At 39.3% G+C, this 19,389-nt stretch overlaps 1 protein-coding gene across 6 annotated transcripts in view; it reads left to right on the top strand.

Annotated features, from left to right (window-relative positions):
• LOC129171669 (voltage-dependent T-type calcium channel subunit alpha-1H-like) overlaps window positions 1–19,389 on the top strand; it is a 110,577-nt gene that overhangs the window by 75,932 nt on the left and 15,256 nt on the right. For 5 of the 6 annotated variants that reach the window (XM_054760556.1, XM_054760554.1, XM_054760555.1 and 2 more), the window contains exons 16-29: window positions 886–1,041; window positions 3,506–3,593; window positions 3,677–3,957; window positions 4,952–5,323; window positions 8,027–8,130; window positions 8,237–8,360; window positions 9,598–9,666; window positions 9,763–9,947; window positions 11,703–11,829; window positions 12,832–12,957; window positions 13,079–13,168; window positions 15,466–15,679; window positions 18,808–18,959; window positions 19,135–19,244. In XM_054760556.1, the coding sequence (XP_054616531.1) occupies window positions 886–1,041; window positions 3,506–3,593; window positions 3,677–3,957; window positions 4,952–5,323; window positions 8,027–8,130; window positions 8,237–8,360; window positions 9,598–9,666; window positions 9,763–9,947; window positions 11,703–11,829; window positions 12,832–12,957; window positions 13,079–13,168; window positions 15,466–15,679; window positions 18,808–18,959; window positions 19,135–19,244 (2,198 nt within the window). The remainder of the gene's footprint in view (window positions 1–885; window positions 1,042–3,505; window positions 3,594–3,676; window positions 3,958–4,951; window positions 5,324–8,026; window positions 8,131–8,236; window positions 8,361–9,597; window positions 9,667–9,762; window positions 9,948–11,702; window positions 11,830–12,831; window positions 12,958–13,078; window positions 13,169–15,465; window positions 15,680–18,807; window positions 18,960–19,134; window positions 19,245–19,389) is intronic. The other variant, XM_054760557.1, reaches the window with a different exon arrangement.

Raw genomic sequence — 19,389 nt, 5'->3', positions numbered from 1 at the left:
TTTGGATACATTATCTCAATAGCTTGGTTTCCAAACATTCCCCATGCTAGTTCTGTATCTGGAACCATTTAAGGTGCTTTGAGCACCATGACATTTTTAAAGTGTTCTTGAAAAAGAAAGGGCATAACTCATTTTGCATCTCACTAGAGCCAACATGTGCTACACAGCCATCCAAAATCAAAATGCCAAACTTGAGTGCAGCATGCGCTTCCATGTTTAAGCTACAACCATACGTGCCAAGCTTCCCTGCCAAACGCTGCTCATTAGTCAAACGCTGTCACATAAATTGTTGTTATGCACACCCACCACTACTCTAGCCCACTTCTATTCTATTTTCTAACCTGTGTGGAGATGCAGCTCGCTTGCTCCGTCAGCATGAGTACACAGTTGTCCCACTTTGCTGCATGTAGCAGAGAGCTGCTGAAGAAGCATTTATGACTGTCATGTGCAGGAGTTGCGTTCACGATACAGTAGACTTGCTGTAGATTTGTGGATGATACACACACACGCACACACACTACCCTAAACACACACAAGGATGCATCCAAGCTAACAGCCCAGTGAAATGCCTCCCTGCCACGGGGTTTGAGTGGGCAGAGAGCTTTCATGCTGCATCACGAACACTGTCCTAGTTTGAAATGCTTTCATCTCTGGCATTGGTTTGGAAGCTAGTGCACAAAATTACGCACACACATAGACCTTGCTTGTCATCTTATAGTAATCCCTTGTGGAAGAAGTTGAAGTATTCCATGACAGCAAGGAAAGTGGCCCACTAGCTTTCTCAACAGGCACAATTCTAAAAGTTACTATTTCTTCATTTTACTGTGTCCTTTTTCACAATCTCATACATTGTGTCTAAATATTTGTGCTTTATTGAACGCGCAGATTCTAACCCAGGAGGACTGGAATGTGGTACTGTACAACGGCATGGCTTCCACATCCCCATGGGCGGCCCTCTACTTTGTCGCCCTGATGACGTTTGGAAACTACGTACTTTTCAACTTACTGGTGGCCATCTTGGTCGAGGGCTTCCAGGCTGAGGTGAAAAACACTATTTTCACTTTATATACTATGACTAATTGTTATTTACAGTTTATCTTACAGTCTTTGGACACTTCATCAAGAACATGTATTAATGAGATCCAGTCAGCAATCAGCACTTTAAGACTGCATTGACCAGAAAAAAAAATTACCCTGAATATAAGACAACAGCTCACTTTCAACACCCTTTTTTGGACTTTTTCCTACATTATCATACATAGCAATCTAATCTATGTGTCTTATTTATTATGTCTTGTATAAAACTAAGACAGTAACCAAATCAAATTAAAAGCACAAAGTGAATACAGACCCACCATCTGCTAGTACGAGCCTGGAGTTTGTTTTTCAGAGAGAAGATTATTACGTCGCTGCTTGATGTGTGTGGTAAAAGGCAGTGCGCTAGCATGAATTCATTTGAGGTTGTGCTCCAACAAATTTACACATTAACACTCAATAACGTCATCAAAACTTACCTTTAAGCATTCCCACATAGTATCAGCGTGGGAGAAACTCAGCGCATGCATTATAAAGCCGTGTGTTCTTGGTGTGTTCCAGGACCGTCGAACTAAGTGGGACACTTCACCGCTTGCAGCAAACAACATATACATGCAAAACTATTTGTAACTGCATATAGCCCATATTTTCAAAATTTACATGTATTTAAATAAAATTTGATATAGTTATTTGCAAATGTATTTTTTTAAAGTGTATTTTTTGGGTCATTGCATCTGAAAACTTCCGGCGGTCCGGTTCGGCCCCGCCCACGAACTGGTACCGGACCACGGCCCAGTAGTTGGGGACCCCTGCTTTACAGTACTGATCGATCAGCTCAGGAAATCCACTTACCAACTGCATGCGGGTTAAGCCCTCCCAGATGATGCTACTCATCCAATCCGTGCATTGGCGAGAAACATTGCAACTCTAAATACAACAGAGACAGATGAAAAAGGAGAGAAGTGCAGCAAGTGACATGGAGGAGCGAGTGAGACATACAGAGAAAGACGATAGAAACGAGTGATAGATACAAATGTAGAGGACAGCGAGACAAATTAAAGTTACGGGGTGGACCAGACCAGGCCTTAGCTTGAGGAATTTTTCTGTCTCTGGGTCTATTTGAAGTTTAGTTGAATACCGCTGCTCTAGAGGCCAAACTTTGTTTAGATGGGGAAAAAATAGTGTCTTATAGACTAGTAAATACTGGAATATTGATTCTCAGTTTTGATTGACACTGTCAGAGGTGTTTGTGATTGTGGATGTAGTTTGCAATGCTATATTAAACTACGCTGCAGTTTAATAAGTGGTGGTTCCTAATATATTGCTTACCTTATATAGCTTCATGACAAGGACAAAATATCAGAAAGACACTTAATTTTTTTCTGACAGAACAATTGCACACCTACATCAGTGGCTTTATTGTGTGCACTGCCGGGATGATAGAGAATAGATTTATGTCCACTTCGTACGTAACAACAGCTCTCATTCACATCAGCACAGCCTTGTCTTGCTGTTAATAAACTCCCAGTTGATCCATTCGGGGTCCACAGGTGCAGACTCTCAATTACACAAGTGTCACATCAAGTGAGCGATCACTGTTTTTAAAAGGGGGCGAAAGGATGAAGATTACTGTCGACCGTGCCCACAAAGTCCAGTCAGTTTGGTGATCAGTCATTCCCCATCCAACCTGGTTAAGGTGTGTGCCCTTGGAGCACAGTGCACCTCCAAGCAAAGAAATGGCAACATTGATTTATTCCCAAGTCCCAGACCTTTTGGGTCTGTTAGCGACACTGGGTCCACCATCTCCACGGCCTCATGACATTTAACAGCAGCTTGGTGGTTCAAAAATGAGCTTAAATAGAGTAACTACGGCCATACAATATATTTTTTTATTTTTTTGCACATGCAAATTTCTGGTCTGTTTGTTTTGTTGCTATTATTTAGCTGGTCTCTCTTTTATAACGGCACATTGTGTGTAACGCCACTTCATCATCAATCCACGTGTGAATGCTTATGTTGTTACAGGGCCTTTTCCCAGAATGTCTTTCCAGCCTTCTGATTGGCGAAAATGGCCTTTCGATTTGGTGTTACGTCACCATTTTTTTGGAATGCATTTGACGGCCAGTAAACATGTTATCATGCAGGATGATTTTTGTGTAGATTCAAAAAATACTTAAAAACAGTACAGTGGATCCCCAAACATTCCCCACACTCGCGATTTTTCGCCATTCGCTGGTGGTCCCAGAAGAAGAAGGTAACTCCCGCGAAAAGTGGGGATCTACTGTATACCTTTTGTCCTTCTAGACTCCCAATATTGCTATTTGGTTTCATTCTTTAAAAGCCTGCCTTAATCAGTATATTGATATGGCTTGGCATATCATAACCACAAATATCAAAAGTAATAGTACATGTAATTTACTAGTATTGGGCAAAAAAATTGGTAGTTAACATAGCATGAATTGTGTGTTAGGGTGACGCAAATCGTTCTGAGTCAGACGATGAGAAGAAGTCGGACAACTTTGAGGAGGACGACAAGGTAGAACAGCTCAGAGACACTGGTAGGTGAAAGGACGACGAATGTCTCATGATAACACACTTACCACTGTTACATCTGAAATAATGTCAACCATCCCTTCTACAGAGCTAAAGATGTATACCCTGATGATGACGGCCAACGGTCATGTCGACCCACGTGGATCCATGGCTCCTCCCATAATCATGCGAACGGCAGCCACGCCCATGCCCACCCCTAAGAGCTCTCTGGACCCAGAATCCTACCTGGGGGAGGAGGAGGTCATGGCCAGAGAGGGAGTGCTGCAAGATGGAGATGTTGGGCTTTGCGAAGCAGGGACCGTCTATGTGGAGTCTCGTCGTGGAAGCTCCACATCCATGGATGCCTTAGCATGTGACCAGCGATCTCTGGTAAGCTCCAAACTGATTTCACCCCAAAAAACTGACATGTAGATGCTGTAAAAATACATACAGTTATGCCTTGTTTATCATGGTGAATTTTGTGAATTTTCGCAAAGTCGGATTCCTTATTTATAAATACGTTATTAGAGCCCTCTAGACATAAACTAACACCCCTATAGTCACATTTACGCTTGTATTACCCAATATAGTAGACATAATAAGAGTAAATAAGCAATTTAAGACATAAATTGTGTTTATGTGTGTTGCTATATATCTATTCCGAAGGGGAGCAGAGTGAGTGGCAGACAGGAAGTGATGTCAGGGGTTCAGAGTTGAGCTTTAGCTTGGCGTGGGTTACGGCTGCAACAGTAGCCCGTGTTTTTATTCAGGATTATTGTGCCTGATAATTTAAACCTGCAATAAAAGCCTGTTCCGGTGACCACGCCTGGTGATTGTGTGTCTCATCAAACATTATTGACACCTAGTGACTAGTGTGGAATACAAGTCAGGGTCTTTAATGTGCGTTTGAATTTTAGTTTATGCTTAAAAATGCTTAATTTACGTCCCAAATGCATAATATTAGCTCAAATATGCATATGTTTTGACTGATAATGGACCGTATTCCACCACAAAACAGCATGCTTTATGAATTAATATATTTTTGAAAAAAACACGACAGAGTGAAGCCGTGAAATTCGCACCACGTAGTAACAACGGACAAGGATTCATATTGTTTTTGTCAACCCCTAAGTTGAGAAAATATCAAGGACTTGCCCACATGTGTCTAGTGAGGAGGTATTCAGCCACTTGTCACCTACGACGCTTGATGCATGTCCCTTAACAATCAAATACACCATTGTGAAGGTCAAGCGCTAATTCTGCTCAGAGGAGTCTTTCTTTCATTAGACAAGAATTACTGTTTCACTTCTTACACGAGCAGTGTACCTAAACACAGATTATTGTTCTTACAACGGCTGAGTACTCTTACATTTCATTACTCCAGACCCATTCCAGTCCCGGCCGCCGTTCCCCTCTCCCTCCCCGTGGATCCAGCTCATGGGGAAGTCGTCGCTCCAGCTGGAATAGTCTGGGAAGAGCACCGAGCCTCAAAAGGCGAGACACCTCCGGAGAAAGGGAGAGCCTGCTGTCTGGGGAGAGAGGAGAGGAGGAAGATGGTGTGGACGACAGAGGGGACGCCGGGGTTTATGACAACAGACTACGGCCGGGCTCCTTGGAGCTGCTGCAAGCATCAACTCTCTGCCCTTCCATCATCGCCCAACATGGTGACTGTAATGGAAGGAGCTTGACCTACGAGTCCAACGTGAACGCTGACTCGAAGGATGATTCCTTAACCGAAGATGACATGGATGACGACGTAAGTTACCAGGAGTCTTTACTTTCAAAGTGTAACTCCCATCGCTTCCCTTTTTGACTCCATTTATACACATCCTTATGCTGGTTTTCTGTTTATTTTCCCAGCCTCCCCACCCTTTGTACCTTTTTATATGCACATGGTTGACTTGAGTGATAACTGGGGGCAAAGCTCATGTGCAAATACAGTGTGCATGTATGAGGTGACAAAAGATCACACTCCTCTGTGGCTGTGGATGACCTCTGTATGGACAGGTGGATGTTTTTATTGCCTCCAAGCCGAGTTTAGTAAGCTGTAAAATCACTAGAACCAGGGCCTCCTGCCGGTTGCACTGACCCTTCTGCTCCATGCATATGGGAGGGCGCACTTTGTATCAGTATGCATCAGTTGGCCAGCGATGTCCCAGCTAAAATGTGTTTGTGGGTATCTGAGCAGCAGGTTCTGTTCTCTTACCCAGTCGGTATCAAACACACAATTGGCAGTTTGCCAAATAAAAGCTGTTTTAATTAGAATCCTAATGCAAAGCACCTCTGTACCTTCTTATTATATCTGAAACTATAATTAGTTTATTAGAAGTTTCTATTGCTTGCAGAGTGGCAATGTTTACAGCTTTTTATGTTCTAATTAGCTCCAAAAAGTTGTTTTTTTACATAGACGCGAAGGAGAATAGACAGTGATTCTTGGTTATTGTCTATAACTTAGCCACATGTAACAAAGTTGAACATTACTTGTTAGAACAAAAGACCTTTTCAGTAATTACATTTTTAATTCTCAATGTCAATTTAACCTGATTCTAATCCCAAACATAACCATCCCACTGTAATAACGGATGCAGTGATATTTCCTAGTGAGAGGATTAAAATGTCTAAAATTTAATCATTCCACCAAAAAAAGACATGATTAATGTCACTGCATTAATAACTTGCAAATAAGGGAATCTGATTTATTGTGGATCATTTGCTTCCTGCTGCTTGATTTTATTTGCAATATTATTTTCCATTTTAAAAGAAAATACTGTATACAATGGAACCTTGGTAAGCATTATTCATCCATTCCACAAGGTTCGTCTCTAACTGAAACATACTCTAATTGAATAAATTTTACCCATTAAAAAAATAATGTAAACCCAGTTAATCCATTCCAGAAAGCCCAAAATGTTAACGCAAAACAATGTTTTTTGTAGTTTTACAATTATAGTTTTACATACACTACTGGTCAAAAGTTCTGGAGGAAAAACCTACATTTTTAAGTGTTAAGATAATCTGTCTCTCTTCCATTGGTAATTCCCTTTTTTCTTGCCATTTTTGTAGCAACAAATGACTTTCTCCAGTACAATGCTATTCAACTGATGTTCATGAGGATATAGTACCACAGTGTGTTCCGAACACTGTTTTTATGCAGACAGAGGAGGTAGTAAGTACTCCAGAACTTGGAACACTTGTAGGAATTAGAATTATTATTCATTGAACTTGAACAATTGAATTTCAATAAATCGTTAGTGTACAGAAAAAAATGTGAAATGCATATAAATACATATAAATAAGGACTGAAAGGAATAAATGAACATTTAAGTTTACTTTTACCTTCCTTGATTGTTGCCAAAGACACGATGTGGCAGCAAGCTCAACACGGTCATCGCCTTCGTGTTTTTTTCATGTTTCTCACCTCAAGTCCCTGCTTTTCTTTTGAAAAGTGACCTTAAATATTCATGAATCCCTTTCAGTCATCATTTATATACATTTAGAATTGTTTTATGCATGTCAAACTATAAAAATATTTTTTGTGTTAACATCTCTGAGACTTGTGGAAGTAACTGTGTTAGTTGGCAAAGAACCACAAGTCAGCTGCTGATGATGTCTTAGACGGGCGACAGAGCTGACTTCCGATTCCTGTTTCCACGTATTAGCAAGCTAATAGGCTGCTAACAAGAACGTTTTGTGATGAAAATACATTAACAACACATTGGACTCACGCAGTGTATTAACAACACAACAAGACGCACGCCATATTGTACACTAACCCGATAATGTACGCAAACCGAGGCAAAATTTTGGCGTACATTTTGATGCAAAGCAGAAAACATGCTAACCGGGACGTAGGCTAACCGATGTTCCGCTGTATGTGTGTTTTTTATGTGTATTTTATCAATACACATTCTTTTAGCGAGCTCTGCGGCCCTTTATGCAATTATAATGAACAGAGATGCAACAATCATTTTTAATTCTGTATGGAATTAATTTCCAGTCCAGGGTGTACCCGGCCTACCACCCGAAGTTAGTCAAAGATAGGCTCCAGCATACCCGCGTGGCCCTAATGGGGACAAGCGGCATAGAATATAAATGAATGAATGAAGAATTTCTTGTTAATTGTGTGTTGAAGCAAAGGAGTCAAAATGGAGCGCATCACTTGACTGCAACAGAAGCACTGTTGATTGAGTCTGTACTAGGTTGCTATCGAAAGAGGAAGAACAAGGCATCAGCTGTGGGACGTTGAACTACATCACATCCGTGCAGACCTTCTGCTAGCTATGCCACAACTCCTCCTGGAAGTATTATTCTGCTCAATACGTCACTGGCATAGAAACATTCAGAGAGAGACATAGTCAATCATGGACGTTGTGTCAAATTCCCATCCCAAGTATAGTTATTTTCTTTGTCGTCTTTATTTCTTCTACAATGCTGACATGTGATGTCTGACCTCATGTAGAGTTCTCTATGCTACATGATCAAGAAGGAGCTCTGTAACATGAAGCCTCGCTGGTGCAAAGAACATGAAGACTGGACGTTGTACTTGTTCTCGCCAGAGAACCCGTAAGTCCTGTTATTTCCTATCTTTAAAACAGTGTGTTATCTGTTCATTTGCTTTAAATGAGGATGCAGAAATGTAAGTCATAGATTTTCTTTGCTTGGTCGTCAGATTCCGCGTGTGGTGCCAGAGTGTGAGCTCTCACAAAATGTTCGACCATGTGGTTTTGGTTTTCATCTTCCTCAACTGTATCACTATTGCTCTGGAAAGACCTAATATACAGCCCAACAGCACGGTAAACCACACACAGAGCTCTACATGAATACAGTGTGAACTAATAATGATGAAATATCATTAACCTTGCGAGTACTCCGAGACCCGATGTTTTTGCGTTTTGTGTTGCGTATGTGCGTTAATGTTAATGGCACAAGATTTGGATGATCAATGTTAAAAAACTGACTTCTCAACATGCCTTCACAGTTACACGCATTAGACCACATAAGGTCACATTTATGGACATTCAAGCTATTTTTTTTTTTTTTGCATATTCAGTAATCCCTCTTTTATAGCAGTTACTTGGTTCCAAATCTGTGATAAGTGAATTTCCACAAAATAGGATTCCTTATTTATAGATGGAATATTTTTGTAAGTAGAGCATTGAAAAACTAGAAAGTACTTCCTGTGGTGGCTATTGTCTCATCAGTGCAACATTACTGACACCTAGTGACCAGTGTAGACTACTACATATCATCACAGGATCTTTCAGTGCATCTTCTGAATGCCTCAAATTTGTATTTTAGGTCATATAGCCATTTTGAAATGTAAAATTTAAATATGTAAAATTTGCTTAAATATGCAAATTTGTTTACTAATAATAGGCGGTATTCAACCACAAAACAGGGAAAATGAAAAGGGATATTAAAAAAAATTGCTTCATTGTTCTGATTAGAGCTGAAGCCAATTTTTAAGTTTTGAAAGTGGAAAAAAAATTATATAATTTTTATATCACTGTTTCTGAAGGCACCCATTTGGGTCCTAAAGGTCTTAGGTGGGCAATTTTGATATCGCAATAGTCCCGCTTGAAAAAAGTATCAAAATCAATGTTGACATATACAAGGCTCTAATAACTTCAACACCCAAAGATTTCACTCAGCATAATTCATATTTTGTGTTTCTTGCATGAAAAAAATGAAAACAAACTCAATAATTCGCATTACAGCTGAGATTTAAGATTTAAACATGGATTTTTTTTTTCTGCATACGATTTTATGCCGCTTTTTCTGAAGGAGCCTAAGTGAAAAATGCAAACAATACAGTACAAATTTTAAAAAAAACTGCATGCTTGTTATGCAGTGATTTATTATTCTCAAGCAGACAAACTGCAGAATCTATGCAAGAGTGAGGACTAGACTATTCAACATTTTGTGTCCATATTTTCTCATTCATTGCAAGATATATTCCCCTTATGTTTCCCTTATTTGTATGATCCTTGTATGAAATGTGTAGTGACATTCATCTGTGTTCACCTTTAGGAGCGAGTATTTCTTCGAGTGTCCAACTATGTTTTCACTGTGATCTTCCTAGCAGAGATGGCCATAAAGGTGAATATCAATATGTTTGTAGACCTCACTGTTGTAAGGCTGAAGAGAGAGTTTGGTTTATGTCATTTTTGTCATTTTTGTGTGCTTCTATGCCAGGTGGTTGCACTTGGGTTCTGCTTCGGGAAGCAGAGCTATCTCCAGTCCAGCTGGAATGTTCTGGATGGTGTGTTGGTGTTTGTGTCTCTGGTGGACATTCTTGTCTCTCTGGCTTATTCCGGTGGCAACCGGATTCTAGGCATCCTCAGAGTCTTGCGACTGCTACGCACGCTGCGCCCGCTCAGGTACATCGTGGTTGTGCGTTTGGGATTTGAAGTATGTCCTGACTGTTGACATGAAAACTGTCATCAGAGTAAAAAAAAAAAATCATCAGTGTTTGACGCATATTTTGACCTAAGGGAGGCACCATTACTTTGTGTTCATTGCACTGTAATTAGACAACATATTTTGGTGACTGGCCTCTGCTTGTGGGCAATGCACCACTAACGTGCCACATTGTGCAGCTTTTGGCAACAATGGAAAGTCAAAAGGCAACATGTCAGGTGATGTCAGTCTTCACAGCTGCCCCACTGGTAAGAAGATGAGAAAGCAGTGGGAAATGCGTTTAGATGCAAGCAAGTTCCGAAGGATTTGCAGCTGTGTTCTCTAGTGAGGCGATTTAGCAACCACAGTTGCGAAAGAAGCTATCAGGTGGGGCCAAAAACCAAACACTTTGCTAACTCACAAAATGCCTAAGTTCCCTTGGGAAGTAAGTGCAAAGGCAAGAGACGCTGCTCAGACGTAAACAGCATGCACCTGCTAATCTTGCTACTGCTATAGAAACATTCTCCAAGTGTATGATGATTTCATAAAAGGTACTTTTTGTTAATATTATCATTTGCAGCCTTTATGGGCCGAAAAGATAAACAAAGATCCAAACAGGCAGTGATCAAATGGTATTCATGACCAAACTTGTAAAATAAATATCACTGTGTATAATGCAAAACTAGTGTGCTTGCATGGGTGTTGCGGGTACTCTGGCTTCCTCCCACATCCCAAAAACATGAAGTTGCTGTCCCACTATGCAGTTTCCATCTGAAAAACAAATGTGTACATTTTTTCAATTTTTTGTATTTGTTTTTCAGATGTGTTACAGAAATATCTAGAGGTTGACAGACTTTCCAGACAGTCCAAACTTTGGACATGTAGCATGGAAAATGGGGCAGAGTCTTACTGGTTTTTAGACTTTCATGGATGTCAAGAAGACACTGAATGCACCATAAGCAAACATAACAACATTTTGACAACAATAGGATACAAAAATAATGCTTTCACAGCCATGACATGTTTAATTTAATGAATACATGTAAAAACATATATTTGAGAACTATTCAAATGTATATACTTACATATTTCATGTTGGCAGACCACAATATGCCCCGTCCAGGAGCTCCGACTGTTGTGATGAGGCAATGGGCGAAGCTTGGCCTTTTATAAGACGCAAACTGGATGTTGATAAATGTTATTCAGACATTTTTCATCCGTTAATTAAGCATACTTAAGTAGACATCCTTCAGACGTTCAATGTTTGGTAAGTTGGGCTCAATGAATACTGAAACTATTCATTGAACACTCAAGACGTATTTGAACGTCCATGCTGTTCTATCTACCGTCCATGGTGAAAATATTTGAATTTGCCGCCGTATGACACAGTCTGACATAAATATTTAGACGGAGGCAGACAGTATTGTTAAACTTCAGCATGGGACGGGGCCTTTAGCCTAATTGAAGACTACTGCAAGCATCCTGCTTCCTGTATGTATCCTGTGATTGACTGGCAACCATTCCAGGGCGTACCTAGCCTCAAAGTGAGCTGGGATAGGCTCCAGCTCACCCGGGACTCTAATGAAGACAAGTAGAATAGAAATTGGATGGATTGATATGAAAAAAAAGTTTTAAAAGTGTTCCATACATTCATTAAGCATCATACTGTTGTACAGTGTCTGCAGTTATTGACGTTCCAGCTGCAACATTAACATTGTTATGTTTGTGTGTTCCAGGGTGATCAGTCGAGCGCCTGGATTAAAATTAGTGGTGGAGACTCTCATCACTTCCCTTCGACCCATCGGCAACATTGTCCTCATCTGCTGCGCTTTCTTCATTGTGTTTGGTATCTTGGGAGTGCAGGTAGTTCACTATGCACGCTTTGCAATCTGCATGATGCCATGGCGACTGAAAATGTGTTAAGTAAGAAATGGGACAGCATGACCTGCAAACCAGCTTTCAGTGGAAAAACCTTGCTAATACATTTAAACATTCTTTTGTTCCTGGAATGATTAGCAGGTGAGCGAAAACAAACCTTTATTTTAAAATCAGATAATGAGTTAAAATTAGGGAAATGCACTGAAACTTGGTATGGTAATGGCACCGGTGCTGACGTAAACGGGCAGAAAAACTAAGTAGCTCATTTCGGTGCTAACTGAATGCAGACTCAGCCACTTGAAACAAGCTCTTGAAGGTGATATTGTGCAAGTAACGTCTTATAAGTAGTGTAGCGTCCCGACAGAGGCACGCAGAGACTGATTCTTTGTATTGCCGACCTTAATACACCACCAGCAGTGCTCAGTTCCAAACTTACACACACTTTTGTTTGTCTCTCTCCATACCACCAACGCAACGCATCCTTATCCACCAATCACACTCACGGCGAGCAACGTGCATTCATGAACAGCGGAATTTTGAACACAAGCATGTCGGATACACAACTCTTGCACGTAGGATTAACTAGTCTAAAATCGCCACAATTGTGTATCACTTAGCAATTTGTGCTTGAATCGTACAGAATGTAACAGCAGACTATACATTTAAAATACTATAAAAAAAAATGTTTGCACATTCCCTGTGTTCTGTATTGCTCCTGGTTTTGCCGTTATAATTATAAGAAAATGTGGCTTTTATTTTATATTGGTGAGTTTATAGTTGTATTTATATTATTTAAGTATTTCAATTAGTAATTTGTTCAACTTGCATGGCATAAAATTCCGTAAAAATAAAACGGCATTGTTTTTGGACAAACTTTGTATGTTTTCTTTTTTTTAAGTATCGGTGGGGCACCATTTCAGTGCCATTTGGCACCGGTATCGGATACGACACCCTAGTTATATGTCATTTTTCTTGCTTTTTTTGTAGCTATTCAAAGGGAAATTCTACCACTGTGAAGGTCTGGACACCAAAAACGTCACCAACAAGTCAGACTGTCTGCAAGCCAACTACAGTTGGATACGAAGGAAGTACAACTTTGACAACCTCATTCAGGTATGAACAAAGTTAGATAGGTACAGGGGATAAAATAAGACTATCAGTGTTTGGGTTTAAAAGAAATAAACGTAATTGAACTCAGACTATGCATTGACCGTCAATCTTGTTTCTCATTTAGGCACTGATGTCTTTGTTTGTGCTGTCCTGCAAGGATGGATGGGTAAATATTATGTATGATGGCCTGGATGCAGTGGGAGTGGACCAACAGGTAATAAGGGTCCGGAACCATAATAAACCTTTATTCTATGGCAAAATGATGTTGATTTTAACATAAGGGACACAATGTAATGAAAACTATTTTGATATCGTTTTGATTTGATTGTTTTTTTTTTGCTTGATTTTTTTGTTTTTATGTGAGTCTTCTACTTTTTTATTTTTTAATCCATTTTAGTGCGTGTCTTGCACCTTGTATCTTTTACTTTTTCTACTCCTTTTGCTCCTCAGCACTTTGGTCAGTGGTTTCTGTTTTATGAAAAGTGCTACACAAATAACTTTGCGCTTAAAAGAGCTGTAGCACCAATCATCAATCACCAATCACCAATTCTGCCTTAACAAAGATAATAAAGCTTCGTATTGATTGACACTATCAGAGAGGTATTCATTTAGCAATATACAGTATTTATTATTGTGGTTGCAGTTTGCGGTAGTGTAGAACTGCATTGCAGCATATTGGGTGTGATTGTATTATCTCGCTCCTGTCATGCAGCTTAACAATGATTGCAAGTACAGTGAAAACTCAGTTAGTGTACACCCCGGTTAGCGTGTTTTTCGAACATTTACTGAAAGTTTTGCCTCAGTTTGTGTACATTTTCGTGAGTTTTTAATACACTGCGTGGTTTGGTTTGGTTTGGTTTATTTAGCTTATTTAGTCCTACCCCCCCATCCGTTCCACATCTTGTGCGGTACATATTATTCGCTTTCTGTATTCCATATGTCATTTTTAATACATAGAATTAAAATAAGGTAATGTAACAATGTGATGATATAATTATTACGATGTTTTCACGATTATTATAATAATCAGTGTAATAATAAATAAATAATAATAAATAGAAACAAGCATAACAGAACTAGACATATAATAATCAGTATAATAATACAGTTGAAGACTCTTCTGCCTTGTATTTAGCAAACATCAACTGCTTGTGTTGTTTCTTGAATTTGCTCATCTTGGTACATTGTTTGAGTTCCTTGCTCAATCTGTTCCATAATTTAATTCCACATACTGAAATGCTGTGGGTTTTTAGCGTTGTTCTTGCATATGAAGTATTATATAAGTATTATGTAAGCATATAAGTGTTTCAAGTTTAGTTTTTCCCTAAGATCATATTTCTCCTCTCCTGTAGAGAAGGATTGTATGACATTTATGGGGAGCCACCAATTGTTAACTTTACACATTATTTTAGCAATTTGAAATTGTATTAAATCAGCAAATTTTAATATTTGTGATTTTAAAAATAAGGGATTTGTATGTTCTGTATACGTGGCATTATGAATGATCCTCACCGATCTTTTTTACAGTACATTCAGTGAGTGAAGATTGCTTTTATAATTATTACACCATATCGCCACACAATAAGTCAGATATGGTAATACCAAAGGACAGTAAAGAGTGTGGAGTGATTTTTGATCAAGAACAAATTTTGCTTTATGGAATATTGAAGTTTTGCTCACCATCTTTTGTTGTATGTTTTTGATGTGAGATTTCCAGCTCATTTTTTCATCGATTATGATCCCCAGAAATTTATTTTCATTCACCCTTTCAATGTCCACTCTGTCTATTTGTATTTGGTCGCGTGAGTCCAACTGTGTTCCATCCATCCATTTTCTTTCACGTATCCGGGTCCGAGTTGCAGGGGCAACAGTGTTCTGAATGTATTTTTATCACAAAACGTCCTTTTAGGCAGCCCATTAACTCATTTACATGTTTGGCTTTCTGGAACGGATTAACGTTACCATGTTTTTCGGTTATCGAAATTTTGAATCGAGCATGAATCGAGTTTTTTAAAAAATATATTAATGAATAAGTCATTGTTCTTTTGTGGTTGAATGCGGCCATTAGTCAAAAATATGCTTATTCATGCAAATGTTATGTATTTTTGGCTACATTAAGCATTTTCAAGCATAAAAATGGCTAAATGAACTAAAATACAAATATAAGGCATTCGTAAAACGCATTCAACTATAAGGGTGTTAGTTCATGTCTAGAGGGCTCTAATAATGTTCAAAAATTTATTTAGACGGTTGTAAACAGGTTTTCTATGCTCTAACTAAAAAAATATACCATTTATAAATATGGAGTCCTACTTCACGAAGATTCACTTATCACAGTCGGGTCTAGAATCAAATGTTGAACAACTGTATTGTGATTTTGTATTGTATCTAAGGAAGTTACCTTTGATATTGCTTGGAAACAATGATATTGCAGATTTAATCTGCACTGACAAATGAAGGTGTCACATTGTGAAACACCAGCATCAAACAGCAACTTTCTTCTCTTTCCAGCCTGTGAGGAACCACAACCCTTGGATGTTGCTCTACTTCATCTCCTTCCTGCTCATCGTCAGCTTCTTTGTCCTCAACATGTTTGTCGGCGTCGTGGTGGAGAATTTCCACAAGTGCCGACAGGACCAGGAGGAGGAGGAGGCTCGTTTGCGGGAGGAGAAGAGGCTCAAAATCATAGAAAAAAAGCGCAGGAGTAAGGCCAATGGAGGGGCTGGTCGGTAGTCTATTTTTCTGAGCACTGCCTGCTTTCAGAGCCTGAAAAACAGAACGAATGACAGAAAATAGAGGGAAATATCAGACGTCCGTTAATTAAAATAGGGAGGATTTTACAGACTGGCGTGCTCACGCAGACAGTGATTGACACTGACAGAAGGCGTGGGCTGCGCCACTCTGTTGCATGCAACTGCATGACTGCTGCCCAACCTTCCCTGAACACTGCATGCAAAATCACAGCAACACAATCATACATGATAACATTTGTACGCTTAAGTCTTTTAAAACCAATAGAACAGAAACATAACTTGCTTCAATGAAAGATTCTTTATACTTTATTATATATACTTTTTGTTCTTTCTTTAAGAATAAAAAAGCCTTTACCTGCATGTTTGTACTGATTTGGGTACCCGCTTTGCTCATTAGAAATTCTGTTCGGTCAAAAGCGAATGTCCCCTCGTCCTCGTTAGTGCAGTCCTGAGGTATCTCATCATATGGGTAGGAGGACATTTCCTATTAACATGCTTTGACTGGCAGACTCAGAAACATAGCAGATGTTGTTGCTGCTATATATGTTTACAACATTTTTAAATATATATATATATATATATAAAAGCTTGCTTGTTGCTGGCAGCAGTTTGAGAAACACACCACCTACTGCTAAAAAGCAGGACCAAACACTTGCTATGTTGTTTCAGTAAATTGCATACAGTAATATATATACAGTATATATAGTAGTATATGGTGTGAGCCATCCAGTGTTTTGTTTTGTGGCTGCAGTGTTCAACTTCACAGTCCTAATCTAAAACGTCCTTTTTAAATCCAGTCATCAGCGGAACTAAATGTGTTATCATTGGCTTTGTTTATGAAAAGCTGTTGTCGAACACACTCTCTGTGTCGTAGATGTTTTTACGCAATAAGCATGTACGCATGTCAAAGACAGTCACGTGCACCCATGCATACATCCCATGTCATTCGTATGCACATGCCATTCTGCACTCACTCACATGATATAAAAAAGCCACTAATGAGTTCTTTGTTGAGTTAGGTTATTGGATTTTGTAGTGGTTTACTGTTGTGCCTGTCAGGATTCTTAATGGACATATACACTCATGGAAACAATATTAGGCACACCTGTACAATCCAATGCAAGCTATATTACGTACCCTTAGAAGCATATCTTTATATGTCGCAGTGCATTTCTACACACTGCAAACTGAACAACAATATTACACTTATTTTTTTTTAAATACATCTCTAACAGTCAAAACTGAGCATTCTTATCTTTGTAAATGCAGAATCAGCCCATTCTATTGTGCAGGTATACCTAATAATGCACAGGTGTCAAATTCGTGATCTGGCCCACCACATCATTTTATGTGGCCCGCAAAATAATGTCCGTCAATAAATCACCTCTTCTTTGTTGCTAAATGTATTTGTACTTCAAAGTTTAATATCATTAGATCACGCAACAAGATATTACAATCATTTTTGTAGCACAACTTAAAACAGTACAGTGGAATCTCGGTCTAGCCTACATTTTTTTGGTTAGCGTACATTGTTGTCTTATTAATACACTGCGTGAGTCCAACTGTGTTCTTAATCTATTTTTATCACAAAACGTTCTTGTTAACAGTCTACTAGCTTGTTAATACATGGATACAGGACCCGCAAGTCAGCTCGGTCGCCTGGACTATAAGTTGCACTTTTTTCATGGTTTAACTGGTCCTGGTCCTAATACTCCGGAGCGACTTACTACTGTATATATGTTTTTTTTTTCACGCTGACAGCCACGGGAGGGCGCTCTAGGCTTGTCTGCCAGTATCTGCTACCGGGTACTCTGGTTTCCTCCCACATTCCAAAAACATGCATGTTTGGTTTATGCTCCGGAGCGACATATAGTCCGGAAAATTCTTTGCTAACTAATACAGTTCCACCAAGAGCCTGCTTTTCTTTTGCATAATAAGCCACAATGGAGCCAAAGAAAGCTGCAAGCTCCAGTATTTTGATAAAGAAGGTGAGAAACACTATTGAATTCAAGAAATAGTATAACACGAAGGTGGTGTCTGAGTGGATCTCACTGCCACATTGTGTCTATTTGTCAAAGAGAGTCTACAGTGAACGTAAGAATGACGTTAAATGTTAGTTTATCCCTTTCCGTTGCAAAACTATCATTGCAAAACTATATAAATGTGTTTTGTGTTAACATGTTTGCCTTTCTGGAACAGATTAATTGGATGTACATTATTTATTTTGGGAAAAATTTGGCTAGATGTACTATTTGGTTAGAGTCGACCCTTCTGGAACAGATTAATGCTAACCAAGGTTCCACTGTACCTAAATACCTGCTGTCACCTTGACTTATGATTTCAAAGCAATTTGTTGGTAAAAAATAATATAATGCATGGATAATTGTGTGATAATATCATGATGCGATTATACATTTATATTCATATACAGTATATTCACAAGCGGCCCTCTGAGGGCAGCTATAACTCTGAATTGGCCCTCAATGAAACCGAGTTTGACACCCCTGTTTAAAGTGTCCTGGGAGTGTAGATCAAAAGTGAAACAGAGAAGTGAAGACGTTCTGAAGCTCACTCAAGAGTTACACTACCTAATTTACACACACAGTACGAGTACAGCCTATGTAATACATTGCAAAGTGAAGACGATGTGATGTTAATTCTTTTTTTTATTTTGTCAAACTAACCCATACATCTTCATATAAATTCCCATGACCATCATGCAGAAAACAAGTGTATTTTGTCCTGCTTTAGCATCCTGCAGAAGCAGTGGTGTGCACTGATTGCCTTTAGGGGTACAATGGCCTGTCACAGGAACGTTTGTATGTGTACTCTTATCCTTTTACTTTTACCCCTTGGGGACGTTTAGTAAATCTGGCCTTGGAAAAACTGTGATGGCTTAAAACTAGCCCTGTTGGATATATCAGTGTAGAACGAAGAGATTTTTCATGACCTGGGGTATAGAAAAGTAAAACTTCAGACAGGGCCCTTTGTGGTAGCAATCCTTTCCCCTTACAGCTCTCTGTGTACACCACTGGACTCATTGGGATTCAAATCAGTGACACTTCCTTTCTTTGTGTGTTTTCACCTGTCTATGCTCCAGAGGCCAAACAGAGGCCCTACTATGCTGATTACTCTGCCCCACGTCTGACCATCCACACACTGTGCACAAGTCACTACCTGGACCTCTTCATCACCTTCATCATCTGCATCAACGTGTTCACCATGAGCATTGAACACTACAATCAGCCGCAGGTAACGCATGCACATGCACACACACAAACAATTACAGCTCATGCGTGACTCTCCTGAATTGTCTAATTTAAATGCATAGTTTCCCATTGTGTCGTCCTCATAAATAAATACATATTGCATTGAAAACATGCAGCAACCGTACAGTGAGTAGAGATGATTGTTTGTGTGTGTCCAGTATTTGGAGGAGGTTCTGAAGTACTGTAACTACGTGTTTACCTTCATCTTCGTCATCGAGGCCCTGCTTAAACTTGTGGCTTTCGGGATACAGCGGTTCTTCAAAGACAGGTAACATTTAAATGCATGGCTGTCCTGTTGCAGCCATTATGTATTTAAAGCTATATCAAATGGCTGCATGGGGCTAAAAAAATTGCTGAGAATCTCTTGAGGTAAGTAATTGTTATTCCAGTTAAGCTATTCTTCCTATGTGTTT

Source organism: Dunckerocampus dactyliophorus, chromosome 18 (genome assembly GCF_027744805.1).
Source record: "Dunckerocampus dactyliophorus isolate RoL2022-P2 chromosome 18, RoL_Ddac_1.1, whole genome shotgun sequence".
Classification (NCBI taxonomy): Eukaryota; Metazoa; Chordata; class Actinopteri; order Syngnathiformes; family Syngnathidae; genus Dunckerocampus; species Dunckerocampus dactyliophorus.
Note: the sequence above shows the minus strand (reverse complement) of the source record. Positions and strands in the feature narration are given on the sequence as shown.